This window comes from Alosa pseudoharengus, unplaced genomic scaffold (assembly GCF_046254945.1).
Source record: "Alosa pseudoharengus isolate Yale_2024_CS ecotype anadromous, Long Island Sound unplaced genomic scaffold, YU_APseudo_1.1 YU_APseudo_1.1_scf_10, whole genome shotgun sequence".
NCBI classification, from domain to species: Eukaryota; Metazoa; Chordata; class Actinopteri; order Clupeiformes; family Clupeidae; genus Alosa; species Alosa pseudoharengus.
Window position 1 is genome coordinate 3,177,071 of NW_027468565.1, and position 21,469 is coordinate 3,198,539.

General features: G+C 39.7%; 1 protein-coding gene and 1 long non-coding RNA gene across 2 annotated transcripts in view; one reads left to right on the forward strand and one right to left on the reverse strand.

The window, feature by feature from the left end:
* The first annotated feature begins 209 nt into the window (after positions 1-209).
* Positions 210-21,469, forward strand: part of mphosph6 (M-phase phosphoprotein 6) — a 55,749-nt gene continuing 34,489 nt past the window's right edge. Inside the window, exons 1-2 of the mRNA XM_076302856.1 lie at positions 210-470; positions 14,150-14,262. Of these exons, the coding sequence (XP_076158971.1) occupies positions 420-470; positions 14,150-14,262 (164 nt within the window). The 5' untranslated portion in view covers positions 210-419. The remainder of the gene's footprint in view (positions 471-14,149; positions 14,263-21,469) is intronic.
* Positions 4,960-5,948, reverse strand: LOC143142130 (uncharacterized). The gene is made up of 4 exons (XR_012990898.1): positions 5,903-5,948; positions 5,565-5,781; positions 5,418-5,474; positions 4,960-5,337 (listed from the first exon to the last, which is right to left on the reverse strand). It is a non-coding gene; the product is annotated as an uncharacterized LOC143142130 (long non-coding RNA).

The window sequence follows — 21,469 nt, forward strand, 5'->3', positions numbered from 1 at the left end:
TTACTTGGGGCGCTGGTTTTCACTTTCCCTCCAACTGCCTACTGCATGCATGATAGACATAGAGTAGGCTATGTCCAAGGACAATCGGAAGATGCCACAATTACAGACTACAGATTTGCAGATTGTAGCACACTATTTAGTCGTGCTAAACATTGAACCTTTCCAAAAACGAATTTTAACTTACTCTTGTGTACTTTTATTTTGACGCAATTTCGTCGCCATATTGCCCGTCGATGTCACTCGCTTTCGCTAGCTTCACGGAACTGTTTGTTTTGGTTAACTTCTGTGGTACCGCTGAAGCATTTCTGCTAAACCTAACTCATCTGTGAAGTTAGGCGATTACGTGAATCCACTTTGTGATAGCCGAGTGTCCGAAACAGAAGCTGTGTCGTAGAAGATCAACGTAAGCTAGCCACATCATGGACACTGACGGGACAGCAAAATTGTCCAAAAACGTCCTACGGATGAAGGTGAGTTGCCACGCGTAAAATCATGAAGCCTACCACCACGTTGCCGTGACGAGTGGCCAGTGTTTTATCAGTGTTCATGTACCGGTGTTGTGTGCCTTCTGGTTTTCCCCACCTACTGGTTTCCTTGCGCGTGCTCGCGTTGCTCACCACAGCTGCAGGAGTTGTCAAACATTCGCAAACAAGTTGTTTTCGGCGGATTTGAAGTCGCATTTCATATCTATCCCATGGTCATTACACTACAATCAGTCGTACAAAATACATGTAAAATAAAGGCTATAATTTTGCACTTTATAGCATTAAAATGGATTTGAACCTGCAATAAATACGCACACCTATGAACCAGACCGACCTATTCAGCGCATTATCTCTTTGAGCCACTCCAATTCGCTGAAAACCGTCATCAATCCCCTTTTAATTAACCACACAAGCAACATTTTGTCTTGCATTAGGTGACACAAATGGTATTGCCTTTATCTTATAACTCCTTGTCTGAGCGACTATCAGGCCTATGGTTTTGAAAAGTCAAATGTTCCCTGACAAAGACATTCGTAAGAATGTTTATTGACTTGAAAAATACGCAAATTTTTGCAAACTCCCTTCATTCAATCAACCCTTGAAGACATCGCGGTCTGGTGCGCTAAAATGTAGATCGTTTCTTCTGTCGTACCATTTAATTTCTAAGAATTTAGGTCTAGACTACTACTACTACTACTAGACCTACAATAACGCCATCACCAAATACATATTTTATTTTTATTTGATCAACCACAAAGAGTAGCATACTGTGCACAGTGCACTGACTGCCGTAGCAGCCTAAGGTAACCAGTTGTTTTAGATGAAGGGCAACCACTTGTTTCAGATAGCCTGGACAACATGTTACCTGGGTGTTGCCTACGTTATTAATTGATGGTAGCCTACAATAGTTAATTGTATCGCGTAACAGCCAGGTATTAGTTGGCTCAAGGAGTAGGGAATCAGGCTGGAGAGAGTCGTGCATGTATTGCTTTTGCGGTATCGAATCCAGTTTAATGCTAGTTTTCAAAACATATATTTTTTTACGTCTTTTGTCCGAGTGGCTGTAATGTAGCCGAGCGCTCATGGCGTATATGAAAAGCGACTTCAAAACGCCTAAAAACAACTTGTTTGTGAATGTCTGACAACTGCTGCAGCGCATGCACGCGCAAGGAAACCAGTAGGTGGAGAAACCAGAAGGCACACAACACCGGCAGGACTGACCTGGGTCAAAAAATCGGCCTGGGCATTTTTGGCCCGAACGGCCCACTACATATCAGGAACACTCACGAAAATGCAATCCTGTCAGTATACCCATAAATATGTGTATTGAACTAAGTGCCGTGAAGCAGTGCAGGTGAACAAGACTGTATAGGCTACTCACTCAAATTCAAAGTTGCTTTATTAGCATGACTGCATGGGAACAGTGTTGCCAAAGCTGTTGGTACATACAATAACAAACAAGAACATAAGACCATAGGACAAAAAACAAAAACAGAAAATACATAAGAAGAGGTGGGGTGGGGACCGTCTGGGGTGGACATAAAATATCTAAAATTAACAGCAGTAAAGAACAAGAGTAATATTGTAATAGTGTGAAGTGTGTGTGTGTGTGTGTGTCACAGACACACATATGTCAGATCCTCACATTTCAAGATAAATTGTGCTGCTATAGCCAGCTAACAATTTATGGTTCCCAGAACGTTCTGGGAATCTTAGTTTTTGGTTCCCGAACATTCCCTGAATGTTAATTTTTGAGTAAATTTTGGTTCCCATGGAAAGTTTGCCCCTAACGTTATCTAAACGTTGCAACCTTTAGAGAACCTTCCCCTAACGTTCCCTAAATGTTGCAACGTTTAGGGAACGTTCCCTTCCCTAAACGTTGCAACCTTTAGGGAACCTTCCCCTAACATTGCAACCTTTGCATACCAATTTTATTATTACTTTAAACTGCATGAGCAGGAATGCATTATTATATATTATATCATGAATTAATGAACAGGCAAATTGATGGGATTTATAACTTTAATATAAAATAATCAAAATACAAAAAAATATAAAAGGTCTAAAAATATATGGGCAATTCCATGCAAAGGTCATCCTTACCATGGAAAAAAAAAGTTGTGCATACGCAAAATAGAACTGTTGTTAAAATCTTCATTTAGGTCTATATTTTATTGTTTGTAAATGATCTGATTGAATTTGATGGAGAATTACACTCTTTTTACATCATAAATATGGTGTGCAACCATACAGAAACAACATTTTTCACATGGTAATATTATACATATTTAAAAAGTGGATAAATGGACTCAAGGTTCAAACAAATTGTATCCTTTGACAAATTCCAGATTGACCAGGGAGTGGTAGAGCAATGTGTATGCTCAGCTTGCCTTTAAGACCACAACTCCTTACATTTGTAAGGCTTTTGTTTTTAAGTCAGCAAGTTCCATGGCCATGTCACATCCATAACGTTTTATGGATGTTACATAATGTGACTTTACAAGACTGGAGACTTTATTTTAGCTCAAAGCCGATAAACGTCTGTTGTGGTGGCATGTCAGTTTCAACGCATTTCACCTTAGTGTTTACAATTGACATTTCAAAGATTATTAGGTTGATCAAAACCACAGGGAGGCCTTGCCTAACCATTAACAAAACAAACATAATATTAAAATACCTCCAGTGATTAGCCTAGCTATAGCCTATTTTCAAGTGGCCTAATAATGAAAATCTGAGTGATTATCTTCCCGTAACTGTCATACTGTTGTTATACAGTGGATTATCGTGTTAGCCGGTGAAGATGGCTGACTTTGCAGCTGGAGTTAACATAGCAACCTCCTTCTGTTGCAGATCTGTTCAGCCTGCCGCTCACGTATGCTTAACACAGTTTAATTTTAAATGTGACGCGATATGCCAGCATTTGAAGTGTCAGGTCCTCTGTAGCTAATACCCACAGAGTAACATGAGTAACGGCAGCAATAAACTAGATGTACCGCATATCGGTCCTGCACATTCTCTTCACAAAAATAAATCACACTTGTCAATTTGTCTCCATCTCCTACTCCTGCAACTCATGTGCATGTAAATGAGTGTGTGCATATGTGAGTTTGCTTTTGTTTATAAGAGTGTGTGTCTGTGTGTGTGCATGTGCGTATGCGTGCCTGTGTGTATAGTGTGTTTGCATGCGCACATGCATATGTGTGCCTGTGTGTGTGTGTTTATGTGTGTGCTTGCCTGTCTGTATGTGTTTATGTGTGTGTGTGCTTGCCTGTCTGTATGTGTGCGACTGTGTGTGTGTGTGTGTGTGTGTGTGTGTGTGTGTGTGTGTGTGTGTGTGTGTGTGTGTGTGTGTGTGTGTGTACTTTATGTGTGGAAATCACAAATGAGTGGGTATGGGCTAGGTTGATGCGGGCTCTTGAGACTAACATACCATACATATTTTGTCATTTTGGGTGCAACGGTTCAGGTAGGGCTAGTCATTTAAGCTAGCGCGCTGGGGGAGTGGCCACCAAGTTTCATGTTCCCTGGTGTTTCAGTAACCGGGGAATCACTGACCAAAATTGATGATGAAAAGAAAAAAATACATTTCTTTTTTATATTTTAAATGACTTGTTGTCCTGATTCTTCCTGTGGATCTAAGTGGGCACTGAGGAAGCAATAATTTCACCGCTAGTTTTTCATGATTACTATTTCAATTGTTTCATATCAAAATTCACTACTTAATAATGTGTTTTATGTAGTTTGCCGAGGACTGGTTCAGACACGTCACATCCATAACGTGAAACCGTCACATCCATAACGCCAGTTTTTCCTACATAATGCATTAGGAAAATGATGCATAGTTTCAAAAACACACTTTTTGTGTTCATTTAAGTCTCCTTCATGCTACATATATCATAGTTTCTGCAGTTTCCTTCAAAATTCACAGAGTTTGTAGAAAACCTGTAATCTCTCACAAAAGTGTGTCTATTTCATGTCACATCCATAACGCTCATAAAATGCCTTGTATTCTTAGGATGAAAATTATTATATGAAATTTGAGGATTTCTCAGTATTCAGAGGACAGAGGTTACATTAAAAGTTATGCCAATTAATTCAATGATACTAATTTTGCCCCTATTCTAAGGCATTTTGTTTACCAATATGCATCCAAATGTCACATCCATAACGCTGGAACTGCCCATATACAAACATCAGACTTTATGATAGCCAAGTATACTAACACAAGGAATTTGACTTTGGTAGGTGCCCTATACATTCAACAAATAGACAGACATACTGTACAATAGAGACAACAATATACATTGTGGCCGATACCAACACAATATACAAAACAACTATACAAATAAGACATAATACCAATACAAGTACACATGGAGTGTGATGTAGAGTGCAAATTAATAGTGCAAATGCAGTGTGTAAGACGCATATTGGAATGATAAAGTATGTAATGTGCAGGTGAATGGTAAAAGTAGAGATGACCCCACTTATCTGCAGTTCAGGAGAGTGACGGCAGTGGGAAAAGAGCTGTTCTTGTGTCTGGTTGTTTTTGTGTGCAGGGATCTGTAGCGCCTGCCAGAGGGGAGGAAGTTAAAGAGTGTGTGTGCAGGATATGTGGAGTCTTTGGTGATGTTCTCTGCCCGCTTAGGTCCCAGAGTACAAGTCCTGGAGGGAGGGCATTTTGTTCCTCCTCTCCTGCAGCTCAGTGACTGTCGAGCAGGACGACAGCAATATGTCATCGACTGGAGCAGAGGGAGGTGACTGGGAGCTCCTTAAGAGCATGAGCAACTCATCTATCTTCTCCTCAAATACATCCATTCGTTGTGCCAAGCGGTAATGGTTGTCCTTATTGCTATGGAAAAATGGATGGTGTTAGTTTTAGTTGTTAAACAGATTATATACTTGCATATGTGAACAAATTCTTCTTCTTACCTCTCATTTCCGTCTCCATGGCCGAGCCACCTCCCTCTGTGTGATGAGTCACTTGTGCTGTTTACAACAAAAAAAAGTTAGTTACTCTCAAGTTCCTTGTCATGAAATTGTATTTACTTGGAAATGGAAAATTCAAAGACACTGTACCTTCAACTGGGTCCCAAGATTTTCAATTTCAATTTATTGTGCTTATAGAGCGCCAAAACATAACACATGTATCATGGCGCTTTACAGAATGTAGGCAATCAGAGAAAGAAGGAAAGAAAGGAAGAAAAGAAAAGCAAGAGAGAGGAAGTGGTAGGCGTTATAATAGACCCATCCAGCTCTGGGCAATGAGCTGGTTGCCTGTGTGGTGTTGACTCATCTAAAAAGAAAGTAAATATGAATATTGGTCAGTTAATTTATGGTAGGTTTCTTGCACATGACATTTGCGAAAGATAAACCTATGCTGTTACATTAAACAATCGCTAAAAAGAAAAACTCACATGCAGGTGGTGGAGGCAGTGATGTCTGCTGACCTAAAAAAAGGCAGGAAGAGATAAATACATCAGAACAGTCACATGATATGCACCAGGTTAATAAACATGAATGTCAGTAGTTCCATGGTAGGACAAATACACTGTATAAATGTTAACTTACAGACAGGGCTTCCAGGCACACGCACCGTCCTGGAATGTTTTCTTGCTTGCGGAACGGATTCATCTGAAATAAAAGACCATACAATCTGCACTGATTGCAAAAAGAATATTTGAATTGTGTAAATAATGTGGTCTGTACTTAAGAGGTCTTACTATCACTTGACCCTGCACTGCCTTTTGTGGACGCTCGCATCTTCTTCCGCCTCAATGCTAGAATCAGCTGCTGACATTTTTCCATAGCTTTGGTGTATGAATCTATGTTAAGAGAACAAAGCTTTTGTGAGTCAGTAGTAGAAAAAAGCAGTATTTCCATACAGAGAAAACTATTATTGATAGTAATGCAGCAATAAGTCACCTGTACACAACCAGATTTTCTTGACTGGATATGTGTCCCAGCTTTTGACTTGATTTTTGCATTGTAGCCCATTTTCTATTGGGGAGACAAAGCATGCTTAGAAATGCATGGGCTTAGTTTGTAAAGCCAGTATGGCAGCTGTGTATAGCCTACTACACACATTCCGCCCCTTCCTGTATGCGTCCCAACAGACCTCTGAGGTTCGCCTACAAAAAGGAACCAAAACTGCCATCTTTGCCAATAAGGATATCAGGGTGTTAATTTAACCTAACTACCTATGACAAGTTACATTGCAAGTTAGGTCTGGGGTAGCAAAAATCTAAGTTCCTGCTCCGCTTTAACAATCTTTGATTGTATGCTTACTACTCGCTCGCATATATAAATAACGAACTAAATTGACGGTTGAGTAGTACGTTCTAACCGACGTTAGTATGTACAGACTATTCGGATACACCCGCTGTCTTCCCCCTACTGGCGTGGGGGTAGGCCTACGTGTAAGGGAGAGCCTGTCTGATTGAACTGAATAGAAATTAAATTTTTCTTAGTTGTGAAAAGTGTTATATTGATAGATTCTTGTTTAAAGTTTAGGCCTATTCACCTAATACGGTAAGAAAAGCACAAAAGTATTTTTTTTTATTTAGTAAAATTGATATTAGCCTAAAATAAATATTATCTTGATATGATGTTTACCTTACTTAATACCATAATACCATAATTTGAGTGGATCTTAATCAAGTGACTGCAAACATTTTGTATGTTACTTCAAAAACCGAAATGGAGCTTGTTTAAATAAACATTTCAAAACCACACTCAGAACAACCAAAAAACAACCAAAGACAACCAAACGGGAACGTGCGGAGGGACAGTGCAACCACAGGAGAACGTTTCAGTTGGTTGGTTCCCTTAACGTTTAGGGAACGTTCCCTAACCGTTAGTTTTTAGTTTAGTTCGAACTAACCTTTAGAGAACCATAAACTAACGTTCCCTAAACATTCTGTGTTGGTGGGCAGCAGAGGGCCCTTCACCAAGAAGTATGGCAATTTTTTCATCATTGTCAAAATCTTGAAAGTGTGGGATAACTATTTGGAATTTGGGGAAAAATGTCTGTCTTACATTTTTGTATTTTTCACAGTGAAGAAAGAAGTGCTCTTCTGTCTCAACCATCTCTGCCTGACAGTGACCACATATTCTTTGTTCTTTTGGCAGCCAGGTTTTCCTGTGCCTGCCTGTTTCTATTGCTAGATTGTGGTCACTGAGCCTATATTTGGTCAGGACTTGCCTCTGTTTCGTATCTCTGACAGATATGAGATACTCTGCCAATTCATATTCTCTTTTTAGGATCAGATAGGAATACATTCTACTTTGGTTGGCAATTTGGTTTGTCCAATGATATAGATATTCTTCTTTTGCTTGATTCATGATTTTGTTGACTCTGATTGATGTTTGGGAAACAAAACTGGACTGAGCTTGATGTGTATTAGTTGTTGTTATTGAGTTAGTTAGCTTCAGTACCAGCTGGCTTAGGGGACTATTTTCAGGTTTCAGCTCCTGGGTTTTTAGTGCCTCAAAGTGGAGGGAGTTCTTGGGACTGCTGTTCAGGTGCATCCAAAATGTCAAGATTATTTTCTGAATAGGTAAAGCCAATGGAAAACGGCCTAATTCTGCCCTGCATGCATTATTGGGTGTTTTTGATTGGACTTTTAGTATAGATCGACAGAATTCTGCATGTAGGGCTTCAGTTGGATGCTTGTCCCATTTCATGTAGTCGTGCATACTGAGTGGACCCCAAACCTCACTTCCATACAGCGCAATAGGCTGGATTATGCTGTCAAATATTTTGCACCAGATTGTAATTGGGATGGTTTATTTTGTGAAATTTTCTTTTAATTGCATAAAGTGCCCTGCGGGCTTTTGCTTTTAGTGCATTCATTGCCATGCTGAAACTTCCTGATGCTGTAATGATTACACGTAGGTATATTGCATTGTGTGTTCTAGGGCGGTGCTGCTTAGAGTGAACATGTATCTATGTTCCTGACACCTGGGTTTCTTTTGAAAATTCATAATTTTGGGCTTTGTTGGGTTTACTGCCAGGGCCCAGGACTGACAGTACTGCTCTAGCAGATCAAGGAGCTGCTGTAATCCCTGTTCTGAGGATGATTGGAGCACCAGGTCATCGGGAAAGAGCAGGAATTTCACCTCTGTTTCTTGGAGTCTGAGTCCAGGGGCTGTAGACTGTTCCAACTGCACCGCTAATTTGTTTATGTAAATATTGAACAAAGTTGGACTCCGACCACAGCCCTGTCTCACACCTCTACTTTGTGTAAAAAACTCTGTTAGTTTTTTCTCCAATTTTTATACTGCATTTAGAATTTGAGTACATTGATTTAATTATATCATATGTTTTACCCCCTACACCGCTTTGCAAAAGTTTGTAGTATAATCCATCATGCCAAATTGAGTAAAATGCTTTTTTGAAGTCTACAAAGCAAGCAAATATTTTTCCATTTTTAAATTTTTTTTTACATGTTTATTAGGGTGTGTAGGGTGTAAATGTGATCTATTGTCCGATGATTTTTCAAGAATCCAATTTGGCTTTTACTGAGGGTATTGTGTTCATTAAGGAAGGTTTGGATCCTGTCATTTAAAATATACCTTCCCCAGACTACTGTTCACACAAATACCTCTGTAATTATTAGGATTCAATTTGTCTCCATTTTTGTAGATTGGGGTAATAATCCCTTGGTTCCAGGTGTCAGGAAAATAGCCAGAGCTAAGGATAAGGTTGAACAGTTTGAGCACAGCTTTTTGGGTCATTCCACGCCAACTCAGCCACCCATGTACATGACACCTCTCAGATTTTGCTGAAAAGCGGTGAATATATAAGGGCAGCCATGGCCCACTGGTTAGCACTATGGACTTGTAACCGGAGGGTTGCCAGTTCGAGCCCCGACCAGTGGGCCGCGGCTGAAGTGCCCTTGAGCAAGGCACCTAACCTCACTGCTCCCCGAGCGCCGCCGTTGTAGCAGGCAGCTCACTGCGCCGGGATTAGTGTGTGCTTCACCTCACTGTGTGTTCACTGTGTGCTATTTGTGTTTCACTAATTCACCGATTGGGTTAAATGCAGAGACCAAATTTCCCTCACAGGATCAAAAAAGTATATATACTTATACTTATATACTTATACTTATATAACCTGACTCTCGCCAGATGAATTTCGTTCCGCTTAGCTCCGCCTAGCTTCACTCACATCCATCTGGGACCTGACATGATCTTGTTTTTTTGTTTTGTTTTTAGTTTTTCTTATTAGTTCAGCCTTTTGTGCTGACTTTTGGTATATCATATTCAGCTCATTCACAGCCATATTTATACCCTTTGTATTATTAGTGAACTGTTTGTTAGTGAAATTAGTAATCTCTTCAACCAATTCAGGTGAGTTTATTGCCTGTATACATTTTTCAGAGCTATTAGGAGTCCATCTGTAGGTCGAATTAAGTTTAAACAGCTTACTGGGCTCCGTGTTTGTGTTTGTGGATTTTCCATCCATTTTAAGAAACACATTCATTTGATTGTGGTCAGAGAGGAGGAGTTTGCTGCCTGACAGTGAATGCATTGAAGGAGGAGGGGTCCATGTCAGTGACTGCATAATCAACTACACTATTGCCAAGAGATGAACAACATGAGAACCTCCCTAAAGAGTCCCCTTTTGTCCTGCCATTAAGTATATACAGGCCTAAGGCTTGACAGAGGTGCACTACCTCTCTACCACTTTTATTTACAACATAATCAAGGTTATTTCTCTGGGGGAGGTTTGGTGTGGTGTATAGGGTATTCACTCACTCTCTTTGACTCATTGGTGGTCCAAGGTGGCTGGAGTACACATTCTCCATATTCATAAACACGTGTCAAAGACCGCGATTAAGTTAGCTTGAAATTAGATATTCGCCAGAAATTCAAAACATCGCTAGGTCTCTATCTCCATCAACGCTGAACAAACTACTCGCAAAGTGTGATGTTCATACTTGAATTTAGGTGTGAAAAGATATTAACTGTAATTGAATGCAATAAAGGGCAAAATTGTTGCAATTAAGATCATATTCATACATCCCAGGCACAACCACTTCTCTCATGTTTCCTGCCTTTTCGTCGGGCAGCTTTTCAAAATAAAAGTCCCAACGCAGCTCATGTAAACTGATAGATAAACAGAGGAAAATATCAAATAAGGCAGGGTGGAAAACTTTTGGGAAAACATACTAAAATTGTAAAAATAATATAACATAAATTAGATGCATTGTGCATAACACTACAATAAATATAACATAATGAAATTTGTGGAATAGGTGCATGAAAAAAAACATTTTAATTCAGGATTTATGTCAACATCAGACTGGTACAGAATAAACTCATAACAACTGTGAAAGGCATCAGTCATTTGTGAAAACGTGAATTGCATGCAAAAAGCGATTATTTTAGTCAAAATTATGTTCTGGCCTAGTGCTGGTGACCCTAGAAAGCAGATGAACATTTCAATTTAACTTGCATGTCAACCTCAGACTGGTATCCACTTAAAATACTCAATTACAACTGTGAAAGGTATCAGCCATTTTTGAAAATATGAATCGCATAGAAAAAGTGATTATTTCTGTCAACATCTAAGGTCTGGCCTAGTGCTGGTGACCCTAGAAAGCGGATGAACATTTCAATTCAACTTTTTCAACTATGATTGGATAAGCCACTTCTCAGTCATCTTTATTGACCTGCTATACTTCAACCACTCACATCGAAGCCAACCCGTGACGCTTGCTTCCTCGATGCGTTGTCTGAAACAAAACAGTCTCACAGTCGCTTCTCCGCTGCATCACATCAATGAAACTCCCGCCCTGCGTCCTGATTAGCTCTACCATTCAACTTGCATGTCAACCTCAGACTGGTATCCACTTAAAATACTCAATTACAACTGTGAAAGGTATCAGCCATTTTTGAAAATATGAATTGCATAGAAAAAGTGATTATTTATGTCAACATCTAAGGTCTGGCCTAGTGCTGGTGACCCTAGAAAGCGGATGAACATTTCAATTCAACTTTTTCAACTATGATTGGATAAGCCACTTCTCAGTCATCTTTATTGACCTGCTATACTTCAACCACTCACATCGAAGCCAACCCGTGACGCTTGCTTCCTCGATGCGTTGTCTGAAACAAAACAGTCTCACAGTCGCTTCTCCGCTGCATCACATCAATGAAACTCCCGCCCTGCGTCCTGATTAGCTCTACCATTCAACTTATATGTCAACCTCAGACTGGTATCCACTAAAAACACTCAATTACAACTGTGAAAGGTATCAGCCATTTGTGAAAATATGAATCGCATAGAAAAAGCGATTATTTCTGTCAACATCTAAGGTCTGGCCTAGTGCTGGTGACCCTAGAAAGCAGATGAACATTTCAATTCAACTTATATGTCAACAATAACTTCCGCCCTGCGTCCTGATTAGCTCTACCATAAAATCTGGTGCCGAAATCACTCCCAACGGAAGCGATCTCAGATGGATGTGAGTGGAGTTAGGCGGAACGAAATTCATCTGGTGAGAGTCAGGTTAACAATTAGCAGCATTTCTTAATATTTCTGACTTTATAATTTATAATATATATAATTTATCATTTATAATATATATATATATATATATATATATATATATATTAGGGCTGTCAATCGATTAAAAAAATGTATCTAATTAATTACATACTCTGTGATTAATTAATCTAAATTAATCACATATATGATTTTTGCTGTGAAAGTATTTTAAATATTTAAATTCAAATGAATCATTGAATAATCAGCATTAGTGACATTAAAGCAACACCAAAGAGTTCTTTGTACCTTAAAATAATGTTTCCAAAATTGTTTCAGTGGTTCATTAACTCGAAACAGGGTGAACGGCAATTCTGCATTCACTTCGCGGCCCTCTATCGGCTATAACCGCACTATGTAAATTTGCCAGATCGGGTAGCGGATTTGTAGTTTGATGGAATGAGACATAAGAAACTACAAATTTGACTTGCATCTGATGTCGCAAAATATTCTACCTTGTCTGTGGACATCGTTATTTGCAAAGCCGGTGCTGGATAAACAAATGGCGTGCGTGTGACAGAGGGAAAGTTCTTTGGTGTTGCTTTAAAGTTCAAAAACTCTTTTATTATTATTTTAATAATGGCCATAATAATCTACGATATGACCTAATATGCTGAGGAAATAAATTCAAAAGTGCTTCGGGAAGAAGTTTTTTTTTATCACATACAAGGTATTTCAGGCCACAGATATAGGGGACACAATGAAAATAAAGTATCACTCCCCTCAATGACAACACTACAGTATTTTTTTTTGCAATGATGTGCGACTTTAGAGTTGATGAACTCCAGGGATATACAAATTTTTTGCTGCAGACATTGCAGAGGACTTTATTTTAATCAACACTTTATTTTTATCAACACCATCAAGCCGTTTCGAAAAGTAAATGTTCCAATCAATGATCTAAACCTTATTGTTGCAAAACATATCAATGGAACTGGTTACAGATGCACATCAAAACTTCCGAAGCATCCAGCAAGCAGTATTGGAGCCATTATCTGCATGTGGAAGGAACATCACTGCATCATCACTGGCCATGCACAGGATCTCCTTGCAAGATTTCTGACCAGGAAGTCAGAAGGATAGTCAGAAGAGTAGCCCAAGAGCCAAGGACCACTCGGAGAAAGCTCCAAAAAGACTTGGTGCAGTTGTTACAGAGAAAATCATAGGTAATGCACTCCACCGCCATGGCCTCTATGCACACTCATCCCACATGACTCTATTGCTGAAGAAAAACATGTCAAAGCTCTTTGAAAGTTTGCTACACAACATTTGGACAATCCTATGAAATACTGAGAGAATGTATTTTGGTCAGGCGAGAGCAAAATTGAACTTTTTGGATGCCATACTACACACCATATTTGGAGGAGAAATGGCACTGTGCATCACTCTAAAAATACCCTACCAACAGTGAGGTTTGGAGGTGGTGGCATCATGGTATGGGCTGTTTTTCATCTCATGGTACTAGCAGACTTCATACAGTTGAAGGAATGATGAATTGAGTCATTTTGTTCCGGGAGAATCTTGACCATCCACCAAGATGATGAGGATGAGACATGGCTAGACCTTCCAGCAGGACAATGATCCAAACCATTCAGCAAAGGAAACTCTCAATTGGTTTCAGAGAAAGGAAATCAAGGCCCTGACTTCAATCCAATTGAACAGTTTTGGAAGTAAACTAAAGATCAGGATTCACAAGAGGGACCCCTGGAATCTTCAATATTAAAGGACTATCTGTTGAAAAGAATGGGCCAAAATCACACCAGAATACTGTAACTGGTTAGTTTCGTCATACAGGAAATGCCTTGAAGCTGTCATTACGAATAAAGGCTTTTCCACAAAGTATTTAAGACATTTCAGCAGGCGTGTTCAATACTTTTTTCCTGTGTCATTCCACTTTATTACACATAACTCTACCTATGGACTTTAATGTTTGGATTTTTTTATATGGGTGGATTATCTGAGTTAATACTAGTGTCTGGTGAAAATGTCATGCAAGTAGCCTCATTGGAAGTATACTTACTGAAAAAAATGTTGACGTGTTCAATACTTATTTTCCCCGCTGTATTCATGTGCTAATGTGTTTTGATTTTTTTTCTGCAATTCTTCCCAGTTTATGCAGCGGAGCCTTGATCCAGATGCAAAGAAACAACTGGAAGAAGATGAAAAGAGAGTCATAAGTGATGAGCACTGGTTTTTGGACCTTCCAGAACTTATGGCAAATGAGTATGACACTGATTTCTCATGAAATATTACTATTAATAGTAATAATAATAATGATGATGATAATACATTTTATTTATAAAGTGCCTTTCAAGACCTTCAAGGTCATTTTACAAATAAAATGTAAAAATACATTCACCAAACACAAAAATAATAAGTCATGGGCATTGGTGACTCCTGGTATTTAACAACAGCAACATGGTGTTGTTCTTGAACAGTCCAATCGTAGCATATTAGACTGTAACATGGGGTGAGTTGCTCTTGAACGGCCAACTAAGCAGGCCGTCTTAGAGCTCCAGAAGCACAGGTCAGCTGCTGTTCTCCGGGCAGAGTAGACACTGGAAAGCCAGCCAGCAAATCAGCAGTTCGGTGAACCTTAAATGCAGAGAGATCCTCCATTGCTAGTGTGAAATCCTAATGTTGATGTAATGTTAGCCATTTGGAGACCGATTCTACGATGGGCTTATACAATCATCACCAGGAGAGACATGTACTGCAATTGACACCCACTCAAAGCAACTAAGTGTAACTTAAAGAGTACATACAAAATAAAACAAAACATTACATTATATTACGAACATTATAACAAATTGAACAATAACAAAGTGTCAGACGGAGCGGTGTGACTCGCTATTACTATTTTACTTTATAAAAAAATAGTACTTTTATACTTTACTCTCCTATTTGTCCATATTATTTATGCTGGTCTCTAGACCTTACTCTTGCACTGTTGGACTAATGTTGGACTACTTTTTGCACCTTCACCATGACACTCACTCTCTTGAGCACCTTGCCATGCACACATAACTAAAGGACTATGGTTGGACTACTTTTTGCACCTTCACCATGACACTCACTCCCTTTAGCACATTACTAGTCCCGGCCCTGTCACTACAAGCGTCTTATGCTTGATCACCCTCAAGCACATTGGACTTTCTTAATTTAATTTATATAGTGTATTTAGTATTTAGTTTTGTTAGTTTTCTTATCTTTCTTATCTTGTACTGTCTGTATTGTACAGTGGAGTTTAGTTATATGTTTATACTTATACTTATGTTTAGTGCATGTTGTGTGTGATGTCTGTATGCTACTGAGACCCTTGAATTTCCCCATGGGGATCAATAAAGTATCTATCTATCTATCTCACATGGAAGGATATAAATAGATGTATTGATCTAGTTAGATGATGGATGTAAATAGATGGATGGATGGTTGGATGAGTGAATGGATGTAGAAAGAAAGATAGATGGATGTAGATAGACAGGTTGCTAAATGGTTTGATGTACATAGATGGATAGATGTGGGTAGATGGAAGGGTCATAGTAGGATACATGGATGGATGTAGAAATATGGATGATAGATCACTGAATGAATATATTGATGGATTGCTAAATTAATGTTGAGAGATGGATAGATGGATGGGTGGAGTAGATGGATAAGGATAAATTAACAGATAAATGTAGTTAGGATGTAGTTAGATCGATGGATATAGGTAGATGGATGGATGATAGATGGATAGTTTAAAAGTTGTTGATAGACAGTTTAGTGAATGTTGAAAGACATAGTTTAATGAATGATGATAGACAGATAGTTTAATGGATGTTGATACTCAGAGCTGCGGAGAGGAAATGGCACAAATCCAAACTAACTGATGACCTCAAAAACTACCAGACACTCCTGACCTCCTTCTCAGCCAGCATCACTGCTGCTAAGACGGCTTTCTACAATGACAAAATCAACAGCGCTACAGACACTTTTTTCAACCTTCAAATTGCTACTCAACCCTCAGATGCCTCCTCCTCCATCCAGCCTTACTGCAGATAACCTCGCCTCATTTTTTACAAACAAAGTGGCGGCAATCAGCAGTCAATTCTCTACATGCCCACTCAACGCATCGGACTCAGAAACCGCACTCCTACAACCTCTAGGGACTGCTAGATCATCTTTTTCAGCATTCACGCCTCTCTCCGAGAATGAAGTATCTAGACTCCTGACATGCAGCCGTCCTACCACATGCTCGCTGGACCCTATACCTACGAGCCTACTTCAGGCCATCAGCCCGACCATCGCACCAGCTATCACACACGTGATCAATGCCTCGCTAACCTCCAGCACATTTCCAACAGCGTTCAAAATGGCCCGGGTAACACCGTTACTTAAGAAAGCTTCTCTCAACCCTGCTCAAGTCGAGAACTACCGCCCTGTCTCACTCCTGCCTTTCCTATCCAAAGGCATTGAACGAGCAGTCTCCAAACAGGTCTCTGACTTCCTTTCACAGAACAACCTTCTGGATCCAAATCAGTCTGGGTTCAAAAGCGGCCACTCTACCGAAACGGCTCTGCTGTCTGTAACAGAAGCCTTAAAAGAAGCCAGGGCGACCGCTCGGTCATCAGTACTCATTCTGCTTGACTTATCGGCTGCCTTTGACACGGTTAATCACCGCATCCTTCTCTCTATACTCGCTAACATGGGAATCTCCGGTTCTGCTCTCTCCTGGTTTGAATCCTACCTCACAGGACGCTCGTTTAATGTATCATGGCTTGGTCAGCTATCTGCACCTCACCATCTCACCACAGGGGTCCCCCAGGGCTCAGTACTGGGCCCTCTTCTCTTTGCTATCTACACCACCTCCTTGGGACAGATTATCCGTTCGCATGGCTTCTCATACCACTGCTATGCAGACGACACACAGCTCTATCTGTCCTTTCCACCTGATGACCCCTTGGTTTCAGCACGGATCTCGGATTGCCTCTCAGACATAGCTACATGGATGAAGGCACACCACCTCCAGCTGAACCTCTCAAAGACTGAACTGCTGGTCCTCCCAGCTAAACCGACCATACACCACTACATCAACATCAAATTTGACTCTCTGTCTGTTTCACCTACCAGGACTGCAAGAAATCTAGGAGTTGTTCTCGACAACCAACTAAACTTCTCAGATCATGTTGCCTCAGTCGCCCGGTCATGCCGTTTCGCACTCTACAATATACGGAAAATCAGGACTTACTTAACTTTAGAGAACATCTCCTCTCATAGCAACACTTACAACAAGTCTTGCTGATCCTAGCACTCACCAGCCGTCTTAAACTGACACGTAACTGTTAAAAACAGCACTCACTGATGCACTTATTCTTACTGTACTCTAATGTTTTTTAAATTGTCCTAATATTGTTGAGAATTGCTCTAAACTTAAACTGTTTACCATGTTGTTAGTCGCTTTGGCTAAAAATGCGTCAGCCAAATGTAATGTAATGTAATGTAAACTCAAGATGCCACCCAACTTCTGGTTCAGGCAATAGTCATCTCACGACTCGACTACTGCAACGCCCTCCTGACAGGTCTCCCAGCCTGCGCAGTGAAACCACTTCAGATGATCCAGAACGCGGCGGCGCGCCTGGTCTACAACCAACCCAAGAGGGCACATGTTACCCCGCTACTCATCCAGCTACATTGGCTACCTATGGCGGCCCGAATCAAATTCAAGGCTCTAACGCTTGCCTACAAAGTAGTCTCCGGTTCTGCTCCCACCTACTTGAATGCCTTCATACAGACATACGCTACCTCTAGACCACTGCGCTCCTCAGACGAACGACGTCTAGCTCTACCTCCGGTACGCTCAGGCCAATCCAAACTTTTCTCATCTGTTGTTCCGCGTTGGTGGAACACACTGCCAGTTTCTACAAGGGCAGGGACATCCCTCTCCATTTTCAAAAAACTCCTGAAGACCCAGCTCTTTAGAGAACATCTCCTCTCATAGCAACACTTACAACAAGTCTTGCTGATCCTAGCACTCACCAGCCGTCTTAAACTGACACGTTACTGTTAAAAACAGCACTCACTGATGCACTTATTCTTACTGTACTCTAATGTTTTTTAAATTGTCCTAATATTGTTGAGAATTGCTCTAAAACTTAAACTGTTTACCATGTTGTTAGTCGCTTTGGCTAAAAATGCGTCAGCCAAATGTAATGTAATGTAATGTAATGTAATGTAATGTAATGATACACATGGTTTAATGTTGAAAGTTTAAAAATAGATTGTTTAAAAGTTGAATGTATATAGTTCAATGGTTGTTGATAGGAAAATAGTTTAATGGGTGTTAATTGGCAGATAGTTCAATGGAAGTATTATTCACATGTTTTTGCTTGTAACTTCCTCAATTTATCAGATATTTGCATTAAATTTGTACAGAAGGTAGAATTTTGTTAGTTCTTTCAAATGAAATCATGAACATTTACCGTTTTAGTTGGAATGGGCATATTCATAAACATTTATTTTCAGAATACAAGCAAAAACAACTTTACACATCACTATTAATTGTGAATTCATATTTATACACACTGAATGTGCAAATATACATTCATAGTCATTCATTTTTATTATTTTTTTTTACTAACAATCAGGAGTGGGTAGAGTACTGAAAATCCATACTCAAGTAAAAGTACAATTACTCCCTTCAAAAAATTCCCAACTGAGAAATCTTTGTTAATAAATTACTCAAGTAAAAGTAAAAAAGTTCTTTGTTAATAAATTACTCAAGTAACAAGTTACTTTTTTGTACATTTTTGGCCCTTTTTCACTTTCCTTTCTTGTTCACTTCTCTTCCTTTCTTTTGTGGTTCCGTTCCTCCTGTAGCTCTTCGTGCTTATTCCTCCTCTTTCTTCTTTGTACAGTGGGTATCAGTTAAGTTTGGATGGTTTTCTGCATGAATCATGCACCATATTCTCGGCAGAAATGGCACAAACTGCAGTTGACCCAAACAACCACCAGGTGGCACTTGGGAGTTCTGCCACTACTATTTTTGATGCGACTTGACTTACTGCTTCTGCATCCAGTTTCCAAGTCAGTCCAAGTCAGTAGAAAAATCAGAGACAGTTGAGCCATTGCCAAACATATATGATAATACAATAGCGTGAGTTCATATATATTATTGTCACGGTTACTTATAGATTTGATAGTGTAACGATAGCACATGAGACACTTGGAGACTGGACACCGGAGTCGGATGTGTTAAGTCAAAAAGACGGAAACTTGGGTCTGATTGCGTTCGAAATCTGCGGCTTGTCTATGGCGCTGATAACGCTACGTTCGCAAATGTGTACGTACATCTGGCCCTGAGTTTAAGACACTGAGTTTTTGAAGTTTTAGAAATATTTTCATAATAAAAATGGTAATTTAACCAATTAAGGCTGAAAACATGTAGGCTACATGCAACCCAGCAGAAGACTATTATATTGGCAAATCATTGAACACCATTCACACATTGTATTCTGCACAGTCTCTACACGTGGAGCGCTAATGTGTCTACTGTAAATCATTCAAATCATGTGTGAAAGTCATTAGGCTGGAAGTGCTAATGTGTCTATTAAGCTCATTAGCCTACTTTCAATAGGCCTACTGTACAACCTGAGAGGGAGAACATAGCCTACTATAGAGTAAACAATCAGTTTACTTAGTTACATTTGTTTAGTTAAATCCAGTTTTCTACCCCTATGATACATTCGCTGAGAGGCCAAACCCAAGAGCATAGACAAACTGATCTCTGCATAGAGTCATTTTGGAGGTACAAACTCTCTCTGCTCCTGCTTCCATTTTACATTGACTTGACATTTTTTCTAACTGAATTTTTGCGACGTTCTCCTAATGTGCCTTTTGCACGAAAAAGAACGTTATCAGCAGAATGCATTCACACTTCAATCAAGAACTTTGGTCGTCTGCGCCTGTTCTGCTACTAGGCCACTGAAAAGGGGTGTAAAAATGACCGTGAGATAGGGAGGAGCAGCCCTCTTTTCCATGCGCTCCACTTAGTTTACATTTTCTAATTTCGTTTCTATTTATTTTTGTCCTTCTTATTAACTGAGTTGGCGTCTGATCCATATGAAGTCCCACTGTTGTTGAAGGCTGATAATTTCTCTTCTGTTTTAATGAAATGCTGAAATGCCTCTCAAGTTCTAAAATGACCGCTCTCAGACAGCTTTCCATCATTTCAGTGAACATGACTGTGTCTTTTGGTGGTTGTTGCACTTTCTCAAGGATTTTGTCAGCATTCAGCTGATTTCCAAAGAGGTGAGTGTAGTTGATCTTTCAGGTTCTGCCATGGTCTCTTTGATCATTTCAATACATTTAATGTAAACAGTTTGGTCATCTGATAAGTATTAATAGTTTTAGAAATTGTGCTATAAGAATCACGGTTAGGGTTTAAGCATTCAGAAAAACCTGTAATTCTTTCTTCAAACTCACAGCATATTTGTGTGTAAGGGATTTCTTCAGGCGCATATGACTTCTTGCTTTCACTTTGTATTGTTTTTTTTTATTTAGTTACCCACCATTAAGAATTCAAGGGCCGAATTCAGGGGCTGTTTTAAGTTCTGATTTCAGTGGACAATTCGTTTTTAACATTTCAATAGCAATCACCAACACCACCCTAACTTATGAAGACGCCTTTTATAGTTATTGCACATCTGAAATCTCTCCATGATCTGAAAAAAAGGTTTTGTTTTTCACCAGGTAATGCAGTCCTATTGCATGGCATGCATTTCAGTGCTATTGCTACACCATTAGGGAAGAGAAAAGGCTAAAGCAATTGTTTTTCAGTCCTTGAACAATCATGCAAGAACTGTATGGGACAAACACGGAATGGCCACAGAACTTTCACAAGGATATGCTTCCATTGGCTACACCAGACAAGCAAGATTTTTTCCCCTTTATTGTCTATGTGTGCGAACAGCCTGTATGCACTCCGCTCCCGTTGTTGTTTAAAGATGGAATGGGAAACGGATTCGGCGCCAAAGGCTAAAATTTAACCCAGCTACAATTTGTAAGGTATCATCAATATCAATTTAATGTTACAGATGTATGGCTACATACATTCTTAAAATCGTTCTGGTCTACCATTAAAGGGACACCAGGCAACGTTTTCGTGTTAATTGCTCATCTTCGTAAGTCGGTATATGGTTAAATGACTCATTACAGGGCGAATGAAGACTCTCTCGCCCGCCCCTACTGCCTGTAGCAAGAATATCCCGCTTGCAAGTTCAGTGTATCGTACCCGCCGACCGAAGCAGGATAAATTTACATCCTGCATCCACAGCACAGAGGCAGGCTAATGAAACGCTAGCGATTGTTGCAAACGTGTGTATAATGGCAGAGCCGGCAAAGAAGCAGCGAAAACCCTTGACAGAAGATGCAAAGAAAAGGAAAAGAGCTT